The sequence below is a fragment of the Cydia fagiglandana genome, chromosome 13 (genome assembly GCF_963556715.1).
Source record: "Cydia fagiglandana chromosome 13, ilCydFagi1.1, whole genome shotgun sequence".
NCBI classification, from domain to species: Eukaryota; Metazoa; Arthropoda; class Insecta; order Lepidoptera; family Tortricidae; genus Cydia; species Cydia fagiglandana.
In genome coordinates this window covers 9870663-9893206 of record NC_085944.1, presented here as the reverse complement: position 1 = coordinate 9893206, position 22544 = coordinate 9870663, and the positions used below count along the sequence as shown (strand labels likewise).

Sequence of the window (22544 nt, the reverse complement as noted above, 5' to 3'; positions counted from 1 at the left end):
AAGTCACCTTGCATATGAATTTCTTATAGATATAGTTCGTTTTTTTTAGCATTAGAAAGAACTTCGCAGAAGTAAGCTTGTAGTTCCAAATCCGGCACTTTTAGCGGTAATAATTTGAAGTAAATTATATGTATTGACCATGCTACATTAGATAATTCAATAATTATTAACAATTAAAGAGCCTGATAAAAACTGCACGCTTGCTTCTGTGGAGTTCTTTCTAATGCTAAAAAAAACGAACTATAGTTCACCCCTTGTATAGTTTGTTTGTAAGGGGGATCAATCAATTATCTTTGCAACTGAATGCGGGTACTTACCTTTACCTTCGGATATTTTTTGGGAATATTTATAGAGGATCTACCTACTCCGATATTTTGGGTATAATTACAGAATTAATTAAAACTGATATGCATCAAATTGTATCAATTGACATATAATCCAGTAAATTTGACGAATTTTGTAACCTGGCTCTTTTGCGTCAAATCCGGTAGTTCTGATTTTTTGCAGACTTGTTTATGATGTTAGCCCAATGAATAATCCAAGTTTGTGACTTCGAGCGCCGAACGCAACTTTGTCAAAAATCGAATAAACCGCAATTTTTTTTAGATTTGGGCGATTATAACCCTAAAGTACTAGTTTTTGGTAGTAACTTCCTATAGTCCGTTTTTTTTAGCATTAGAAAGAACTTCGCAGAAGTAAGCTTGTGGTTCCAAATCTGGCACTTTTAGCGGTAATCATTTGAAGTAAATTATATGTATTGACCATGCTACATTAGATAATTCAATAATTATTAACAATTAAAGAGCCTGATAAAAACTGCACGCTTGCTTCTGTGGAGTTCTTTCTAATGCTAAAAAAAACGAACTATAGGGCGTTTTTAAAGTAGACTAAATTTGCTACAATAAGACACTAGAATTGTCTCTGTACATCTAATATTTTCCGAGATAAAGCCTTTCAAAATTTTATATTTAAATTTTTATATTTTAAACTATTTTTTCAAAATAGGCACTCATACATTTTTTTATGGAAAATAAATATTTTGTAGAACGCGCCGGTGATGAATTCCATATAAATTACCTACCTAACCCTTATATTATAGCTAAGAACTGATGTAAAATTATAAAATTTTGAAAGGCTTTATTTCGGAAAATATTAGATGTACAGAGACAATTCTAGTGTCTTATTGTAGCAAATTTAATCTACTTTAAAAGCGCCCTGGGAAGTTACTATCAAAAACTAGTACTTTAGGGTTATAATCGCCCAAACCTAAAAAAAATTGCGGTTTATTCGATTTTTGACAAAGTTGCGTTCGGCGCTCGAGGTCACAAACTTGGATTATTCATTGGGCCAACATCATAAACAAGCCTGCAAAAAATCAGAACTACCGGATTTGACGCAAACGCAAAATGTATAATTTTACTGTATTAATATTTCATTCATATCTGTTGTCCGTTTTTGTACTGTTTGAAAATAAATACTTGATAGACACGAAACAATAGGTACTACGTTTTGTCAATAATATTCGTCGTTCAAAACGCGTCGCGTGATTTACAAAACAATTTACCCATACCTATTCCTGAACTGATTTAGTAATTTTCGATCCGGTCTGCATCAAATAGGTACTTAGATGTAAGTAGTACATAAATAATGATCGCCAAAGTTGCGAAATATGTCGGAACACATTTCTATAATGGTAAATGGTATATTCTTCTAAATTTATTAAATATGTATATTAAGAAAGGGTCACTCACGTATTTTAAAAACGCTCGACATAGGTACCCCGACCCGTTCTTACGTCTGTGTCTCATTGAAGTTTTGTTACTAAAATTATTCTAATTTTTTTTAAGTGACTTAGTACACCTGTATGATTTTTAAGTTATGTAATAATAAAGCATTTGCAAATAAATGTCAAAAGTTAATTAGGTACGCATCAAGTCACCACTGAACACTTCAAATGTATCATACACAGATAGCATTTTCTAATCATCGAAGTGCTACACACAATGCCTGTTGCATCCACGCTCCCTAAGAAAGCGCGTGGGCGGCTCCCCTATAAACGGCGGGTCATCCCGGCGGCGCTCATTGGGACTCTGTGCGCCGAGGGATCACGATGAAGGTCCAAGTGTGCTTGGTGCTCGTGGTACTGGTGGCCCAGCTGTGTGTGGAGGCCTACCCGTTCCGGCCCGGGAATATTGACTATGTGAGTACCTCGTGTTTTTTATTAAGTACAATAAATAATAACAAGACAGCTGCTAGGTACGTACCTATATACCCAAAACATTTTTACTTGCAATAATCAATCTAGCCTTAAAATTAAAGGCTAGAGCCTTAAAATTTGGTTTTAGTCTATGGACAATAAGAGAACACCTGTATGTGATGAAAAGTTGTCGTAATACAGTTGTTCTTCTAAACGTCTCTTTAACAACTAAATATTTGTAAAATCTCTTCATTATAATAATTATTAACTATAGTATGAAAGTTATCTAGTAGAAATTATATGTATTGTGTATATTTTAATCATATAATTTTAGGGTATTTTGAGGTAAAAAATAGTATTGATACAAAAGTTATAAAGATAAACCCGGCAATGCAGCAAACTGGCAACTATTTTAACACAGAGAAAAGTGCGAGAATGTAGAGTAGAGACCCTTCACTGTAGAGCCCTTACTTATTGTGTGAACGCCTGTTGCATTGTTCACCTAAAGTACAATTGTGTTTTTGTTCGTAGGCGAAAAGGTTATAAGTACCAACAAAATATTAACCATGTTTTACGTAACATCAAATATTACGTTTAATTACCATTACTTAACTACAGTTATTATTTTATAGTTAAGCAAAAGGTGGGTGATGCTTTTCACACGACCTACGCTACGTCATTATTAATTAAGCAAGGGTGCAATATCTAATTGTTTTTGTGGTTAAATAAGGCTGTTTTAGGCAAACACTTACTGATTAAATATAATCGCATAGGTACTAATGTGGAATGTTACCCACTGTAATAAAAATATGTCTTGTATTTACTATGTACTTGGGCGAAGAGGTAAAACTGAAATTTGTGTAGGTATAGACGTGATGTGAATTAGTATGTGTTATTATTGATGTTATTGTTGAATCATGTGTATTGGCTCTTGTGGGATTCTCAATCTTCATTTTCAATACACTTTTTAAGGTACAAACTTTAAAAAAAATTCTATATAAATATGGAATTAGAAATATCATGGCTATCGTATTTAACAGAATGAAACGAATAAATTCATTAATACATTGTGACAGTCAGTGTGGCAGTGGCGGGCAGCTATTTAATCTCCATTGTCTTGTCTATTTTTAGTAAATTGTGCTTAACAATCAACTACATAATTTAAAGAAAAAAAGAGAAATTAGCTCCGGGTTACCTACCTACAGATAATTTAGACAAATTGGATACCTGTATGCGCTTCAGCTAAAATATCTGGTTGACCGAGCTTTGCTCGGAAAACATAAAAACTCAATTATGAGCGTTTTCCCAGAGATAAGACCTAGCTAGATTGATTTATCGCCCCCGAAAACCCACATATAGAAAAGTTCATCTAAATCATTAGAGGCGTTTCCGAGATCCCCGAAATATACAAATAAACAAGAATTGCTCGTTTAAAGATATTAGATTAGATATAATTGTGAAATATTCCCTTTTAGATGGAAGCTATCCGCCGCATGCAACAGATCCCGCAATGGCACTGCATGCGCTACCGGCGGTTCCAGCTCCACGGACCTTGCAGTCGGTGGTGGCTGATGCGGCGCACCTGATTCATCGGCTAACCGGGAACCGAAAGGCCCCTGTTCATATTGGGCCAACGCAGGCCAAGGGACGCAACCATGCGGTAGAACGAGAGAGCAATATCACTTGCTCCCTCTGACGCATAAATGCGTCCTCCAGACTGGCCCACGCTGGCCCAATATGTACAGGGGCCTGAAGACTTGGAACATGGCAATGGGTTTAGGAACAGTGCAGTTTTCGTTGTAGGAACGGCGGTTTTTCGATTGTGTCTGTTAATGGGTGTCGGTTAGGGCTCATTTAGACGATTCGAGAACTCCTATGCGATTTTCATTAGGTACATGGCGGGTTTTGATCGGTCGGTTGATTTGGACGTAACCAACAGTCCGCATTCCGCAATGTAACTAAAATCGCATGCGAGTTCGCGCGCCGTCCTAATCAGCCCTTACAAATGCGTATTTAATTCCTAAGGTTTTCTTGGAGTTTGGTTAGGCGAGTTTAAATTTAAAAAAATCGGATGATTGAAGTACCTAAATGAAAACCTTTCGTAGCTATGTAAGTATGCCGGCACTATCATGCTGTTATGTTAGCATCCATTAAACCATTGCAAGGAATAGGTACCTAATGTAAATTGCCTTTCAATTTTGTAGAGTGGACAGAGAAGGTTCTTATAGGTAGGTACCGAGTGTATTGACGCTTTTAATTGCAATTGTGAACATGTTAATTTTATTAAATAACTGTAGAATTGTAAAAGTTATTTATTTTGGAAACGAGTTATGGGAAAATTAAATACAATGGAATGGAATGTGGCTAAAGGCTCTTTCCACGACACCGACGTGACGAAAAAGTGCTCTTAATTGGACGGGCGGTAGGTGCCCACTTCGTGAAGTATCATATATTTGTATCGTACCGTTATATCGCCTGTTCGATAAGATCTCTTTTAAATACAAAGGACAGTCATAAATTATAGTCACTTTAGAAACCTTAGAATATTATATACTCTATTTAATTTACATTATATTTACAGATACCTTATATAATTACATATATTACATTACCTATTATAAAAATCGACTGATGTTTTTAACTTATATACCTACTAAAAGATTGCAGATACTGTTAACTGATCCGTCGTACCTAAACTTTATTCACCTTCACTGCGGCAATTTGTGTAACTCGAAACTAACCATACTTTAGCATGGGGTCTATCGACCCCCTAATGCAATGTACGTGTTAACTAACGACATAAAGACTACAAAGGCTCAGTTAGAAGTGTTACTCCTAGTACCTCCTACCTACTTTATACTAGATGTAAATTTAAGTCTCTTTAGAAACATACCATCTGTGTTGCTAATTTGAACTGATGAAATTAGAAACTTAAAAAATATGCTAGCTTTTTTCGGAAAATACTATAAGTATATCTGTAAACATATTGTATTTAGCACAAACATACGTAAGATGTGACGTCCCACGGGTAAAGGTACCTTATGGTGGTTGGCGCTTACGCCATTATTAACGCCGTTTCAATATTATTGCGGCGCTATGCGACGTAAGCGCCTACCGCCACAAGGTACCTTTTTCCGTGGAACGTCACAGATAATTATGAATTGGTACTTACATAAAGATATCGTAAAGACAGTATTTTCTTACAGACAATGTATTACGAATTTATGTTTTGTTAATTAATTTAACGTCTAGGTGTAATATTTCATACTTTAAGTAAGGATTAAATAAAGTTTCTAGTCTGATTGTTGTTTTATTGAATTTAATAAAAATACTTGTTGCCTGCTAGATAAGCTTTCATAATCAATTACTTAAACATTTCTTGACAAATAACACTCAATGTATTGCTTAACGACGCTTCAACATATCTGATGGCATGGAATTACATACATCAGCTCACTGAGTAGCTACACAGACATCGAGCACAAACATTGTTACAAAAGTCTGATATACGGCCCGATTCGGTATCGTCTTGGGTCGTCCCATTCGTTTTTCGTCAAGTTCTTAAATTAGTCCTAATCTGCTTTCGTCACTCATTCTACATTCGTCACAATCGTCGGTGGCTTTCAATGTAAAATGAGTGACGAAAGCAGAATAGGACAAATTTAAGAACTTGCCGAAAAACGAATGGGACGACCCAAGACGATACCCCCGATTCGAACTTTAAGATACGTCAGTTAACAGATCTAGAAACGTAATGGATTAGATGTGTCAGTGTCAAAAGTGATGTTTTTGTTTGAAGAAACGTCACATTTGACACTGACATACCTAATTCATATCTTTTCTAGATCTATTAACTGACGTATCTTAAAGTTCGAATCGGGCCGTGAATCTGTTATCGTTAGCAAACATTCATGGATAGAAATAATTTATTTTTAAACCCTTATCCTGGTTGCATAATATATTGATATACATATTAACAAAGCTGTGCCTTGGCCTGCGAGTAGGTTGAGGTATCCGGCTCGAAGGACCATGTACAATTTTAGACTCTGGTTCCGAAGGGAAGTTTTAATCAAACACCTCGTTTAATATAATCAATAGTATGTTTAATTGGCTCCACACAAATCACAAATAATACAAAATAAAAACCGGGCAAGTGCGAGTCGGACTCGCGCACGAAGGGTTCCGTACCATAAAGCAAAAAAAAACAAAACAAAAGCAAAAAAAAAAACGGTCACCCATCCAAGTACTGACCCCTCCCGACGTTGCTTAACTTTGGTCAAAAATCACGTTTGTTGTATGGGAGCCCCATTTAAATCTTTATTTTATTCTGTTTTTAGTATTTGTTGTTATAGCGGCAACAGAAATACATCATCTGTGAAAATTTCAACTGTCTAGCTATCACGGTTCGTGAGATACAGCCTGGTGACAGACGGACGGACGGACGGACAGCGAAGTCTTAGTAATAGGGTCTCGTTTCACCCTTTGGGTACGGAACCCTAAAAATTAAATTTGCGGTATACCTATACCTACATTATACAAGCGTTAGCTAGTTTAAGAAATAAAAAGCGACATCTAGGTACCGGGAAAGTACACTAAGAACTTGTACAGTCGCCATCAGATATATCGGAGCGGCCAAGGTGTTCACAATATCTGCACACGCACTCTAACGCCTTGAAAATAGAGGCATGTTCAGATATTTGTGAGCACCTTGGCGACTGTATATATATCTGATGGCGACTGTACCTAAGTATATTAAGCCAACTGTCGCCGAATGCAATACAGCTCGTTTAGCTCGATGCAGTTGATGACCGCTGTCTACAACCGCAATTAACCTAATACTGCATCCGCGTTAACTGATGGCTTCCTGGAGAAACGGGGCCACCTCCAGAACGGGAACTTCTTGCCGTGGTCGTCTATTATGACTTGTAGGACAGACAATTTGAAGCAGTCTGCGCAAAACTGATGGTGACGGATAACTTCGTAAAATATCGGGAAGTAAGTAGGGCATCGAAATTTGAAATTATCGTTATCTGTCTCCTTGTCACTCTAGCATTTTCAAGCCCATTCGGTGAATAATAGAATAGAATAGTATAGAAAATAATTTATTTGAAACAACACATCTTAAAATTAATACAGACAAACATGTAACATAGGTTAATGTAATTGGTTGTTTCAAAGAGGATATATACCACTCAGCATGTGTCGGAGCACTTAGTGCAACGACGCTGATTTTCAGTGGACCCTTGAACTTATAAAAATAATAAATTAAACAATACCATAAACAAATGCATAAAATAATAATGGCCGGTATAATAATAATAAATATTACTACATTATAAATGGTAAATAGCTCCCTGATTTTTATTTTATTTATAAGGTACACTATACAGAAAACATTCAAACATGATGGCTTTATGTAGGAATGTCATTCAAAATAAAATCTAAAATTATAAAAAAACAAAATATCTTAAAAACGCACTAAATAATAAAATTACATTAAATGATCGTGATATGCTAAATGGCTTACTATTGTTGTGTGGTATGAAGAACAAAATTTATTGTAGTTATAATGAAAACAATGACTGTATAGCTAGGTATTAGTTATAATCACACATCGTAAATTTTATAGCATTTTTGGTGCAGCGGAGTGATGTTAACGGAATTGGTATAGATAATTCCAATTGAAATGGTAAATTAAGGTTAACATTAACTTAATTAACGCTAATTAATCATTAGGGTTGAAATTGTTTCTAACGATTCCGTTAACACCACTCCGCTGCACCGAAAATGCTATAAAATTTACGATGTCTGGTTATAATGAAATTGAAAAAAAATCGACTCTAATACTTAATATAAACTATTTTAAATAGTGTAGGTATACCTAGATGTTATTGCTGGTGGCTACTAGAGTAATACATTTAGATTAGATGTGTTGTGTTCGACCCTTCGCGTTCAAAGGGCCAATAGGCCAATTATATTATAACATACGGGTCAGGATATACAGGACATTGCACTAACCCGGTATTATGTCGCAATAAACCCTTCTCGTGTTCCGACTGATATATTGGCTTGATTTAAATTGGGTAATTCGTTCGTAGTATGTCGTAACTCTGGTACTTACCTACGTCTATTATTATTTTATTTATTTAGTGCATCACAAGCAGTATAAACTTATACAAAGCCTAAAACTGGAAAAATACTTCAAGGTTTATGTTAGTTAAAGTTATATATGAACATAACGGACACAAACCCAAATCTTTGGTTATCATGATAAACAACGATTAACGATTTGGTATTCATGAATAGTGACACAAAACAAAATGAAATGCCATTCGATTTTAAATCTTACCAGTACCAGATAGAATATTAAATGCAATAGCATTTAATTTTGAGTTGTGCCACTGTTAATGATAAGCATCGAAATACCTAAGTTACCAACTTTTATTTTACAATACAATTACTCTACCCTACCCTACCCTAAGTAAGTTATTATTGAATAGTGAAAAACATTGAAAAGTCACAGACAGTCATACATACATACTTTTAATAGTTTAATTGGTACCTACCTAAAAATACCAGAAAGTACCCCGTTTTATAGCAACGTAGGTACATAATTATTGTAATCGTAACATAAGTACCTACCTACTTTATATACCTTCAAAATTTGGATCGTCCCAGAAATAGGGCGGTCGAGAAGGTTTAATTGTTAACTGTCTTCTTCTATTACTCGTCGAAGACAGTCAACGTACCACCCACCCTGTGTACTTAGTAGGAGAATATTGATGAAATACTGTAGTATGTACCTATTAGGTAAGGGTTATTTGCTGTCTTATCCGATCGTAGTATGCGGTGTTTAGCCTTCAATCAGACTAAAAGCTTCGGATCTTGAGAGATTTTCGGTCGTTAGGGTAGACTTACATAGTAAATATAAAGTAATTAATCAGGCAAACATAATATAGGTACATAATTACATTATATAACCATTTCGGCTTAATTATGTTACATTAAGGCGCTCTTATACTTGAGTTTTACGTTTCCGAGGGGGTGAAGCAGACGAGTGGTAGAACAGGCAGGCGGGCGCCCCGCGCGCCCCGCCGCACCATTCCCGCGGCGCACGTCTACATCCTTATTCTGGCGCCATCGGTATTCTGAATATTCTGATTTGTCAGTTCCGGGATTTTTTCCGGCAATTAATATCGAATAAGGTTCATTAGCAAATTCGTATTTTAATGAGTACTTAATGAAATTGAAATTATATACAATATGTGAGTATACCCCGATAAACTAAGAACCTAATCAAATTATACCCAATTATTATGAGACAGAAATTAGTACTTACTTACCTTAAAAATATAATAGAGTTAGACCAAGAAAGTTCTGCAACGATTTTGATTGCACACGCAGTGTAAGTGTTATTTTGAACGACAAACCTTTATGAAATTATGATTAACACTTGCACTGCGTGTGCAACCAAAATCGTCGCAGACTTGGTCTAATTCTAAAAGTCAATTTCGGGCAAGTAGGTATTGAAAATAAGGAAGAATACTCTAGTTCGTTTTTTTTAGTATTAGAAAGTACTTGAAAGAAGTTAAGCGATCTTGACATGTCTTTTAATTGAAAAGCGCTTTTTAAAAATCAGTAACTATTACTTATGAAAGCTTATTTTATACATTAGGACTTTTATTTTATATAAAATCAATCAACATTTGGCATGATGTGTCACATCCCCGTAGCTGCAGGCGTCCATAGGCTATGGTGAATGTGGGTCGTAAGCTTGCTTGCCACCAGTGTAGGTGCGCTCTCCGATAACGCGCCTTTGTTACGCATCTCGATGACACATTTTAGACTGGTTCTGTAGCGTTCGACTGCCCGGCACTCAGTAACCGAAGTACGTATTTTTTATGCAGGTGGTTGTGGCACGTGACACGAGCGGTTTTACTTAACAATAGACAATAGGATTAGCCGTCGAGCTTTATTTTAAAGCTACACACTATACCCATGTCGAATACTAGTGCAGCGTCGAGCACTAGTACTTCTACCTTATCTAATATTAAACACAAAACCATTTTAGGCATTTTTCGACCACTTCCCTTAAAACGCATGTAGGTAACTCGGAAACTAAAAGCGGTGAAATGGTTACCACCATACACTAAACACTCCCACATAGGTATTTGAATCCCGTACACATATGTTTAAAAATGATTCAATTTGATTAATTTAATAGCCTTTAATAAAATATGTTTACACAATTTATCAATCGTGACTGAATTCCGGATTGGTTAGATAGGTGTGTGCCTTTGCTTCCCAACTTGTTATAAAATGACAATATGACGGGCGAATGTCTGAAATGTCACATTAATTAAGAATTATTTTGCTTTTCTTCGTAAGTATGTTGAAAAACATTGTGTGTATAACATATTTGCATATTTATACAGTGGTTACCCATTTTATGAAACGTCCACTAAACTAGCATAGGTCCGACGCTGGCAGTGGCCACGGGCGTACTGGCGCGGGGAATGGGCGCAAGGTATTGCCGCGTAGGGTGTAATTTAGTAGGCAAAAGTTGAATTCATAAAATTATGAATGAAAAGATTAACGTATCGATAAAAGGACCAGCAATAACGAAGATTTACTTAAAAGCTATCGAATGAGGTAAGTTTCATATCCATTTTCGTCGTAGTACTTCTAAAATATGGATCAAAAGACAGCTTTAAGCATGTTTTCAACTTAAGATTCTATCGAGAAAATAATGAGCCGTTGTGTTTCTGACAAGCAATAACGTAGTTCAAGGACTAAAGTTATACATACTAGAAAATAATGCATGAAATCCTTGTAAAAGTCTGTAAATATGGTTACAAAAAAGCGTATTTTACTACACACCGCGCCTTAAGTACTTCAATTTAATTATACAAAAGATTTTGTCTAAGATAAAATTAAATTCAATTAAGTTTAATAAGTGTGCGAACAACGTACATTGAGATTGAGACAGTTGAACATTAAATTCTACCTAAAAGAAAAATACCTACCAAAATAATTTAATCCAAATTAGCTCCGTGTTATTTGCCGCCTCACCATTAGTACAATTAATAAATTTAAATAGTTAAGACATTATTATTTCTTCTTTAATATTCCTCCAAGTTTGATATTTAACTTACATAGTATATTTACAGTAACGCGTAAATGCCGACCGATACGCCAACAACTGCAACATTTCTACCCACGGCATAGGAATGTGAAGCCACGATGTAAACAATGTTTCACACAAATGAGACGTTGCAAAGTTAGAGGCAGAAAATTCTAAGCGCGCAAAAGTTTCAGCTTCTCTCAACAGAGTTATAACAACAGTTCGATCGATTGTGAATAAAATTAATTCATACTGGACACGGGATTGTGGGACTTAATTGCTGGTTTTTTTGCTTCGAAAGCTTCTTGAAGGATCTGTCTACACACAAATGTTTAAGCTACTACACTAGCCATTTTGCCCATCATCCTCGACAAATAGTTATGTATTTATAAAAAGCGGTAGGCAATCTTATGCTATTAGGTGTAACTTGTTATTTGTTACTCGATTGCGAATAAAATTTGTCATACTCTACTTGGGACTGTGGGACTCCGCTGCTAGTATACGGACGTTGTTCATTATCATTCTCTCTATTATCCGCAATCCGCACTATTTCAGTGTCTTGGGGCAGTACGGCAGTAGTTCTTCTTGCCCGCCGTTCTAGCCAGATGTTTATGCAGAACCGAATGGTGAAATACCAAATCAGTTCTACAAAGCTTATAATGCTGGCTCCGACGAACAAACCCGTTGTTCCGCCGACGGATACTAAACAAAAAAGCAGTAGTTACGATTTAATTATCATTATGAAGTCTAAAATAAAACGGCATCAAGAACTTTACAAAAAGACAGATGAAAATATATGAAAACGGGTCAAATTGAACAGAAACTCCATACATACACAGTGACCCATTTTGTTGCTCAATCTTTTTCGCTTGCTGAAGTACCTACTTAATGACCTTTATCCGTTTCTGCGACTGTACAAGGTTTCAACCTTGAATTATTCGTGGGTAAAAATACAACAAGAATGCGAAAATAATATCTATGGTAATCTTTCTCATAAATACTATGCTACAAACTAAGTAGAATTAGTCTAATCTTACCGACGAGGTCAAGGCGGCTCCTTACGACGTTCCGTTTGTACCTTTCAGTGGGCAAGTAAGCTAAGACCATTTCTACCGATGCTTTTTTCTTATCCTTCTTTGAGCGATGCCTAAAAGTAGAAATATACAAATTTTCCGGTTAATTTAAGATATACAATACACGTGGCAAGAAATAAGCATTAAAATTGACTATTCATTTTATTTTAAAACGGGTAGGTGGAATACTCGCACTAATTCGATTAAAGACCGGTTAGAGATACCTACTCTTTTGCTAATTTGATACTCACTTAGTTGATTAAAATTTAATTTCTTGGGAGTAACTAAGCTAAATTAACCTATTACACCACAACTGATCTCATATTTATGTCTACTGCCTAAAAGTAGAAATACAAATTTTCCGGTTAATTTAAGATATACAAGAAGTAAGCTAAGAAATAAGCATTAAAATTGACTGAAATTATAGTAGGTAATTAATTCATTTAGATTTTTTATGACGGGATACATTCGGTATTTCCCAATAGCCATGGCCATTATGTAGGTAGGTACATAGAGCAATCTATACAATCAAGTACGAGTATTAAGGGGTCATCCGTTAATTACATCACACGTTTGGGGGAGGGAGGGGGTCAAGAAAATGTGACATATTGTGACATGGGGGAGGGGGGGAGGCACAAACTTTGTGACGTCACTTTAACTTCATCAGTAACCGAAAAATTATTTAAATTATTTTATTCGCTGTACATTTAAATAACAAGTTTTTAAAACGATAATCGTTTTTATTCGTTTAATTTTCTGTCCTAAGCAGTTTTGGGTTATAAAATTACTAATATTTATATCGTCAAAAATATTTTGATAAAATATTAATAATACTTAGGTACTTACTTAATTCGATTTGGCGATTTCGAGAAAAAATGTGACGTCACACTAGGGGGGAGGGGTTTGCCAAATGTGACCAAGTGTGACAAGGAGGGGGGGAGGGGTAAAAAAACCTAGAAATTCGTGTGACGTAATTAATGGATGACCCCTAATGTTGAAAACCGAAGTAACATGATCTACCTAACCTTTGATCCCGCTTCACCCATTCGAATTAACTGACAGAGATATTGATACAATTGTGATTGTATCTCTCAGCTGTCTTTAGAAAAAAAATAGGTACCTAAATGAATGAATTTGCCTGAAAATATTAATTTTATTTTAAAACGGGTAGGCGGAAAGCTCGCACTAATTCGAGTAATGACCGGTTAGTTAGATACTCCTTTGCTAATTTGAGACTCACTTAATTGATTAAATTTCATTTCTAGAAATCTTAGGAGTAACTAGGTACTTAAGCTAAATTAACTCGTTAAACTACACCTGTTCTCATATATATTTTTAGATTATAAGTACTTTCCCGTTGCATTGGTTGGACTGCTCTATACAGTAATATTATTTTATACGTGCTTAGGTAAATTGTAAAATGAGCGAGAACTGGAATCTTGAGCATTGCGAGGGTTTACAGGCACGAGGGTTATCAAACAAAGTTTGCACCCGAGTTTTTTTTTTTATTTTTTTTTATTTATTTATATATTTAAATTTACAACTTAGAAACTAAACATTTATATTCTCGCCAAACTGTTACGTTTGATGGCGAGATGCGCTCAGTTTTTATACACTTAACCTATTTAACTAATTATATATTTAACGTAAACTAACAGTTTTATAGGCCACACATGTAAGTATATAATATACAAAATACAAACTATTGTTTCGTAGAAATGGCAAATAATGTAAACAAATATGTCAGTATTTGTCAGCATTTGACATATTACCTAAAATTTTCACGCAGGTGATTTTCCCTAAAATATTAGTAATTAACATATGTTTTAAAAATAAATTAGTTTAAATAAAAATATTTAAGTGTATAAATTGGTTTGTTTACATTATTTTTCCATTTTCTAATTGAGAAGATATTCTTTTAATCTAGTTTTTAACATGGATTTACTTAATTTAGGACTTTGTCTCAGTAAGCTAATTTTATTTAATATTTTTGGTACCAGGTACTTTGAGCTTCTTTTGCCATAATAAACACTACAACAATTTTTACAACACCAACGCTAAGAAAATACTAAAACAAAGTACTAAGACAAATGAACGTTATTATTAACATAATTATCATTCAAAACTATCACTTTAAAGCCAATGAAGAAGGAATAAATTTAAAATTTGCATCAAATTACCACTCTTATGGATAAAATGCAACTTTCTCTTCAGTTTATTAAATATAAAGAGAGCCTTTATGAGCTGGTGTGGTAAAAATATTTTCAGGGGTATTATATATTCGTTTTTACTTACGACGTATCAACGTCTTTAATGATGGTGATCTCCGTCTCGTCACAAGATGGGAGGCAGTCACAAGAGAGCCCCGGTCGGGTGGCCCAGTGCGGTTTGAGGGTGGTTAGATAGTTGGCGTTCGCGTGAATGCATGCGAGACCCGATATGTTGCAGCGATCTGATTCAGCTAGAAATTACAGTATTGATTAACATCGTCACAAATCATGACAGTGCTCTGATGCTTAGGCATTATTACATCTGAATTCCGGATGCGTTTAGGTTGGGGGTTGAGAAGAAATATCAGTATTACCCAAGTAACTCGTACTAGTCGTACCTAAGTAGTATCACTGGGATCAGATGTGGTGGTGGTGGTAATTAGCTAAGTATTAGGTAAAGTCTGCAGCGTTAATAAAATAAACATGCGAATATTTTTTACACTAAAAGATAATCTATATCTAGTCTAAATTGGCGTCGGACAGACATTGCCCTCACTCTTATCTCAGCAAATTTCTTTTCTCTTTGAAGCCCCGGGTTACTATTATTTCAAAAGTCATTAGTTCTACATATTGGTACCACTTTTACCTTCTACAAAGCGTACCTCCATAAGAAGAAAACTTACGCGTGCCAAGCATAAAATGATCGTTGCATTTACAAATGTCCATCTGCGCTCGTTTCCGACACAGCACGGTGCATGCACTGTAGGAATAGTGCGGGTACAGGCCGTCCTCATTCTCTTCGTGGAACCTACAAGCTCGCTGCTCTGTGGTCGTCTCTACTATTAGTGGGTCATTCTCGATATCCCGCACTGCGACTTGGCGACTGAAATATTATACTTATGTGTGCATAATTTCGGCGGACGTCGGAGAGTTTTAAGGGCGGATTTAAACGATTTTAGTTACATTGCGGACTGTATGTTGGTTAGGTACGTCCAATTCAACCGACCGATCAACCCGCAATTTAATGAAAGTTCTCTCATCGTCTAAATGAGCCCTAAAGTAATTAATATCTTGGTATTAATCTCTAAAACATAGGTAGTAAACTTTACGGATTTCGAAGAATGCTTCAAAGTAATGGTACATTAAATTGGTAAACATTATGGCTCCTCTACACGATGGGCCAGCGCCGGCCACTCCAAGGGACGCAGCCATGCGGTAGAATGAGACAGCAATATGACTTGCTCCCTCTAACGCATAAATGCGTCCCTCGGAGTGGCCGGCGTTGGGGCCCATCGTGTAGAGGAGCCATTACCTATATTTATGTCCGAGTTGAATTTTCATAGTAGATGACTGTAACGTAGTAATACTTGGTACCTCATCATTCCCCAATGTGTACATCTGTCAAACATATAAATGATTAATTTGTACAAATTGTACAAGTGTTTGATATGTTACATATGAGTAGATAACAATTCTCAGTAAGTCTTACCGTTGAGGGCAATAACAATTCGAACTTGATGCTTGACCGCTTATTTCTCATATTGCTTACCATCGGAAATGGTTTTGGTTTCCTAAAACATAGAATATCGTGTGAAAGTCTCGGTAGCTTAGTTGGCAGAGCGATGGGCTAGTGTTCAACGAGTTCAATCCTCGCCCGAAACAGAGATTTTTCCACTTCTAATCTATTTCTAAGCTTTATGGCACCGTTTGCAGAATTAATTTAATATAGAAACTGTTAGAAAAACATTATCGGAATGGCTAAAATACACTTTTATCAAGCTCAAATTATCAGTCCTAAGTAGGCGAAGTAATTCCGAATGGGAGGCTTCGCGGCTTCGCGGAATTTTAAGCCCATCGGTCCACGCCGTTTTTAAATAGCTCCTAAGCTTAAGCTTTTTAAGCAGACCTAAGCTCTCCTATTCTTTTAGGTAACAGCAAAGAAAGTTAAGCTTTAGATGTTTATAATTATAACTGTAACATACTGAGTTTGAATGGAATTAATGATAAAGCAGGTTCCCACGTCAGTTTCTATCGGCTGGAAGTATTCGCAACAGTCGAAAGGCACGTCGTTATAAGAACAGTTTACTATGAATTCTGGGCATGTACTGCGTATCAAACTGGCGTAGTAGCTGTAATATAAATATAACATAACTATACAACTAGTAAGCAAAAAAAATATTTGAGACTTTTCATGCATGTAGTTGTCAATTTGAGGTTTTATCGCTGACTACGATGTTCATAAAAAAAAAGATCCATCGCCGTGAAAACTCTTATATGTATTCTGTACTCACAGTACTCACCTGAGCCTCAACCTTTTGTTTCATTTCATAAAACATTTATCGTAACATTATATAAAATACCTGTAATTAGACAATATACACCCAGGGTCAGGCTTTTCGATAGCACATACTTCGGTGAGACTGTACGAAATTCCACGGAAGTAGGTGATGTCCTTTAAGGCGTCTTCTAGATCCAAAAGGTGGTCCGGAGGCCAAATACTGAAACAAAACGTAGAAGCGTCTCCTCAGAACCAGAGTGCTTAGCAGAGAACCTAATAAGTAGAGATAGAGGTATTTATTTACATCCAAGTAAGTACCTACGTATGTACACTTTTAAATTACATGGCAAGTATTTCTTCCATGTTACGTTGCAGAGTGAATATATTTTCACGAATTGTTTTTTTAAATCTATGGACAAGAGTAAATCCATTAAACATTTTTAATTTTTAATTGAGTACTTATTTTAATTATTTTATGTTACCACATAATCATTTAGGCATACCTAAATCTGATGACCTGACGGTCTATCATAAGTTGCGTTCTCGCGCGCGAGTCCATACTTGAAGTCGCGCTTGATGTATGGAGTCACGCGCGAGAACGTAACTCAGCAGCAGGTCAGGGTCTAGCTGACTTACGCATCACACACGCTGAAAAGTTTATCATCATTAGCGGCCTCACACACGGCCACCGAGGGCAGTTCCGTGTCCCACTTGGTGTACGTGGTCTCCAAGCCGAAGCTGATGGGGCTGTCCCGAAACGCATCCCATGCTGCTATGATCAGGATAGCGGAACCGTACCACGAGAGAATCACTAGGGCCAACCAGAACCATCTAGAATTATAAGATTATGTGACTCTATTTAAAGTAAAGTCTCTTTTTTTTCTACGTATTTTAAAAGGAACCTTTATCAAACGGGACATGTCGGCTCCGTTGGGCCTTTACATTGAAACCTACATGTTTCAAAGTTCAAAGTGAAGTCTCAATTCGGAAATCTAACAAAATTAAATAATTTAATAAGTTTGAACCTATGGGTCAAAAATTCCTGAATAGTTTGCTAGGTCTTTGACATTAGTACAAAAATTAGTACAAATAATAAAATGGGTGTGCCTTAAAGTGAGTACCTAACGCAATATTAGACCTTAATGTTCAGAGGGTGTGATTGTGATCTTTCTCCCTCCCTTTGTTTTTATTACCCCATCCTGACTTACAATGACAAGAGAACGATTTAGAGCCCACTTGCAACGTGTTTTAGTTTTCTACCATTGCTTGTAGACTATTGTAAGTATAGTATAGGTACTCTACAATATATTATAACTTACCTCTCAAACCAATGTTTCGTATCGTCAGCAATAAAGTGTACTCCAGCAAATGTACAGTTTTCGCAATAATCTTTTACAAGTGCCTTGCACGTTGTCGGCGGCGTCGTCATTTTAACATTCGAGTCTATTCAGCCATTTCGAAATATATTTTACGCTCAAATCACTGTAAAGTTAAGTAAAAATATGGGTGTAGACAACTTACTCAAAAATATGTCCCATAGTTCTTAATTCACTGACATAAGAGTTATGGGACATATTTTTGAAATGATTTGTACACCCATATTTTTACCGTTGACTGTTCAACGAGGAATGAAAATTTTGAATAATAATGCATTGTTTGGTATTTCGTTATTAAATATTTAATTTCATAATTGCTAGTTCTGATCACATAATTTCGTGTCTGTGATGTTGCACAATGACTATTATGCACGAGCATAAAAATACCTTACTCAAGGTTACACCAATCAACCAATGCCAAACAGAAATGCATTATATCGTGTTAATTTATTTTCGTGTTTTCAACACCAAGGTCGCGATAATTGAGTTTACTAACTACATAACACACTTTAAGGCGCGGTGTGTAGTAAAATGCGCTTTTTTGTAACCATATTTACAGACTTTTACAAGGATTTCATGCATTATTTTCTAGTATGTATAACTTTAGTCCTTGAACTACGTTATTGCTTGTCAGAAACACAACGGCTCATTATTTTCTCGATAGAATCTTAAGTTGAAAACATGCTTAAAGCAGTCTTTTGATCCATATTTTAGAAGTACTACGACGAAAATGGATATGAAACTTACCTCATTCGATAGCTTTTAAGTAAATCTTCGTTTTTGCTGGTCCTTTTATCGATACGTTAATCTTTTCATTCATAATTTTATGAATTCAACTTTTGCCTACTAAATTACACCCTACGCGGCAATACCTTGCGCCCATTCCCCGCGCCAGTACGCCCGTGGCCACTGCCAGCGTCGGACCTATGCTAGTTTAGTGGACGTTTCATAAAATGGGTAACCACTGTATAAATATGCAAATATGTTATACACACAATGTTTTTCAACATTCTTACGAAGAAAAGCAAAATAATTCTTAATTACTGTGACATTTCAGACATTCGCCCGTCATATTGTCAATTTATAACAAGTTGGGAAGCAAAGGCACACACCCGTCTAACCAATCCGGAATTCAGTCACGATTGATAAATTGTGTAAACAAATTTTATTAAAGGCTATTTCAAATTGAATCATTTTTAAACATATGTGTCCGGGATTCAAATACCTATGTGGGAGTGTTTAGTGTATGGTGGTACCCTTCGAGCAACACCGGCTTCCGAGTGGTACCTAACCATTTCACCGCTTTTAGTTTCCGAGTTACCTACATGCGTTTTAAGGGAAGTGGTCGAAAAATGCCTAAAATGGTTTTGTGTTTAATATTAGGTGCAGCGTTGTGCACTAGTACTTCTACCTTATTTCCGCCAAGTCCGTACCGTGCTATATGGAAATTTATTCCAAAAAATGCTGTTTATATACCACACTGGTGGCAAGCCAGCATACGACCCGCATTCACCATAGCCTATGGACGCCTGCAGCTACGGGGATGTGACACATCATGCCAAATGTTGATTGATTTTATATAAAATAAAAGTCCCAATATATAAAATAAGCTTTCATAAGTAATAGTTACTGATTTTTAAAAAGCGCCATTCAATTAAAAGACCTGTCTAGATCGCTTACCTTCTTTCAAGTACTTTCTAATGCTAAAAAAAACGAACTACAGTATTCCTATTCCTCCTTATTTTCAATACCTACTTGCCCGAAATTGACTTCTAGAATTAGACCAAGTCTGCGACAATTTTGATTACACACGCAGTGCAAGTGTTAATCATAATTTCATGAAGGTTTGTCGTTCAAAATAACACTTGCACTGCGTGTGCAATCAAAATCGTTGCAGAATTTTCTTGGTCTAACTCTATTATATTTTTAAGGTAAGTACTTAAGTACTAATTTCTGTCTCATAGTAATTGGGTATAATTTGATTAGGTTCTTAGTTTGTCGGGGTATACTCTCATATTGTATATAATTTCATTAAGTACTCATTAAATTACGAATTTGCTAATAAATCTTATTCGATATTATTTGCCGGAAAAAATCCCGGAACTGACAAATCAGAATATTCAGAATACCGATGGCGCCAGAATAAGGATGTAGACGTGCTGCGCGGGAATGGTGCGGCGGGGTGCGCGGGGCGCCCGCCCGCCTGTTCTACCACTCGTCTGCTTCACCCCCTCGGAAACGTAAAACTCAACTATAAGAGCGCCTTAACACTTAAAAATAAGTATAGGTACATGTAGGTTAATGGGCTACTATAGAGCAATAATTGCTAAATATGGTTTACTTTGAGTCATAATAAATAACCTATTGATTTCATAGCGGATATCTACAAGCGTTGTAGTACATCTGGGTTGGGGAAGAAGGGCGGGTCGTGGAACACCGGAGGGCTGTGGAACTGTGGCGCGTGGAACTGCGGCACTGGCCGGAATTGATGGAACTGGCGATGCTGGTGGAACTGTCTCGGTACCAGCCCGGAGTGAGTCAGAAGGTTGTATATCTTGCTGCGAGGCACTTTGTCTGATTCTCTTTCGTACACCTGTTGAAAAAAAAAACAGTTAACTCTTTTTTCGTTTTCATAACTAAAAACTCGCTCTTAGGCAGGACAGGATACTGTACTACATCGCATTTCTCACATCAATTGGCCGAATAATGCGAAGGAGAGGAAAAAATTCGAATGGTTCATTTTTCGTTGGAAACACGAGATCACTAAATCGGTTGATTGATCTACTTTATAAGACATACATAGAGCCAGTCTGAAAAAAGAATACTAGTCTTGTGAAATAAGCTCATAAGAGGAAATATTTATTTGAGCTGAGGTGCTGCAAGTTAGTAGAGGTGAGACAAATACAGTAAAGGTACATTCTGAAGGTGCTGCTGCCGCTGCTGGTAGGAATTCCTCTTCCCGCCTTGTATGGGGGATGCACGTTGCACGCAGCTCAGTCATTCTCTCGCTATAGATTTAAAACAATTATCCTATCTTTTTCAAATTGTCATCTTACCAACTGTTCTCCACTGTGGAGCAAACTCGTCAGCGGCAGGACTTCTCTGAGGTGAGGGTTGTAGAGGGCTCTGCTCCGAAGGTGCTGTGGTAAAAACTCCTCTTCCCGCCTGGCTTGGATCACAGAAGGGTGGGGGGGAGGCACACAGCTCACTAGCCATGAGCTTGCCAGCACGAAAAATAATGACTTCCACATTGTGTCTGAAATATAAGGAAAATGAAATTATTGAAATCTAAAATTACTTAGGTACAAAAATGACCCTCAAACTAGACTAAGCCTGAAGGTACCTATCTTGATTAGCTAATAAGGAGTCTAGAGATGTTACGGAGGTGGCTTTACCAGAGCCGGAGCTGGATCCGGAGTTTCTAAAATTTTTTAACGGAGTCGGATCCGGAGGCGGATGTGAAGTAGGAGCCGTTACTAGATCCGAATCCGGAGCCGGATCCGAACGTTTATCGGAGGCGGAGCCGAAGCAGAGTTGCTTTTTGCGTCAAAACTTGTAGACGCGTGCCGCTACCGCAGCCAACGCATTTCTTTCAGCTCCTATATAACTCCGGTAAAAGTTTAACGGAGCTGGAAGTACGAAATTAAAATACCGGAGGCGGAGGTGGAGGCGGAAGTGTAAATCCAAACGGAACTTCCGGTATATCGGATCCTGAGGGGAAGCTCCGTAACATTCCTAAACTATATTCTGTTTTTGTTTAGGTTAACCCTAAAATAGACAAAAAAGACGAAAAGAAGGTTTAAAAAAAACGTAAACAGAAGACTTTCTTATTAAGACAGTTAATCTACTCATTCTCGCTGTATTGATCGCTCTTTTGTTAAAATAAACAAAAGGCTTCCTAGCATAACAGACATTGTTTTGTACACTTTGAGCTTATGCCACAAGCCACACCACAACTTGACTATGTGGGTCAATGTTGTAAAATTACGGTCTCACAACGTGCATGCAAGTGTTTAGCCATCCTTTTTTATAGAACGTACACAACAAAGACGCACGCATGCGGACAAGTATTTAAGATGCCTCAAGATGCGTCCATGTCCCACGCAACACACCGGACAATGACTTGGTTAAGGTCAAATTCACTTTCAAACGAGTGCGTACATCTTACGATCGAGTGACTGGTGACTGTTCTTAAATCTTATTGCAACGAAATAAGACCTACCATAGGTTTGTGAAGTGATTTGTTGTTAGTACCCAGAGGCGTAGCTAGAGGATATGGCGCCCGG

General features: G+C 36.7%; 3 protein-coding genes across 4 annotated transcripts in view; 1 reads left to right on the top strand and 2 right to left on the bottom strand.

The window, feature by feature from the left end:
* Positions 1-11301: 11301 nt before the first annotated feature.
* Positions 11302-18375, bottom strand: LOC134670204 (pickpocket protein 19-like). Of its 2 annotated transcripts, XM_063527913.1 has the most exons (10): positions 18202-18375; positions 17519-17713; positions 16965-17102; positions 16587-16733; positions 16094-16175; positions 15917-16002; positions 15288-15487; positions 14690-14855; positions 12359-12468; positions 11302-12023 (listed from the first exon to the last, which is right to left on the bottom strand). In XM_063527913.1, the coding sequence occupies exons 1-10, from the start codon at positions 18309-18311 to the stop codon at positions 11752-11754; spliced, it is 1506 nt and encodes a 501-aa protein (XP_063383983.1). In that variant the 5' UTR covers positions 18312-18375; the 3' UTR covers positions 11302-11751. The 2 variants fall into 2 exon arrangements, with proteins under 2 accessions (XP_063383983.1, XP_063383984.1); XM_063527914.1 differs by lacking the exon at positions 17519-17713.
* A 2180-nt stretch (positions 18376-20555) lies between these two features.
* Positions 20556-21545, bottom strand: LOC134670217 (uncharacterized). The gene is made up of 2 exons (XM_063527937.1): positions 21315-21545; positions 20556-20851 (listed from the first exon to the last, which is right to left on the bottom strand). Exons 1-2 carry the CDS (start codon positions 21507-21509, stop codon positions 20642-20644), a joined length of 405 nt encoding a protein of 134 aa, XP_063384007.1. The 5' UTR covers positions 21510-21545; the 3' UTR covers positions 20556-20641.
* The window catches only part of LOC134670200 (sodium channel protein Nach-like), a 31112-nt gene continuing 29243 nt past the window's right edge, over positions 20676-22544 (top strand). The window contains exon 1 of the mRNA XM_063527908.1: positions 20676-20803. The gene's annotated coding sequence lies outside the window, so the exon portion shown is untranslated. The remainder of the gene's footprint in view (positions 20804-22544) is intronic.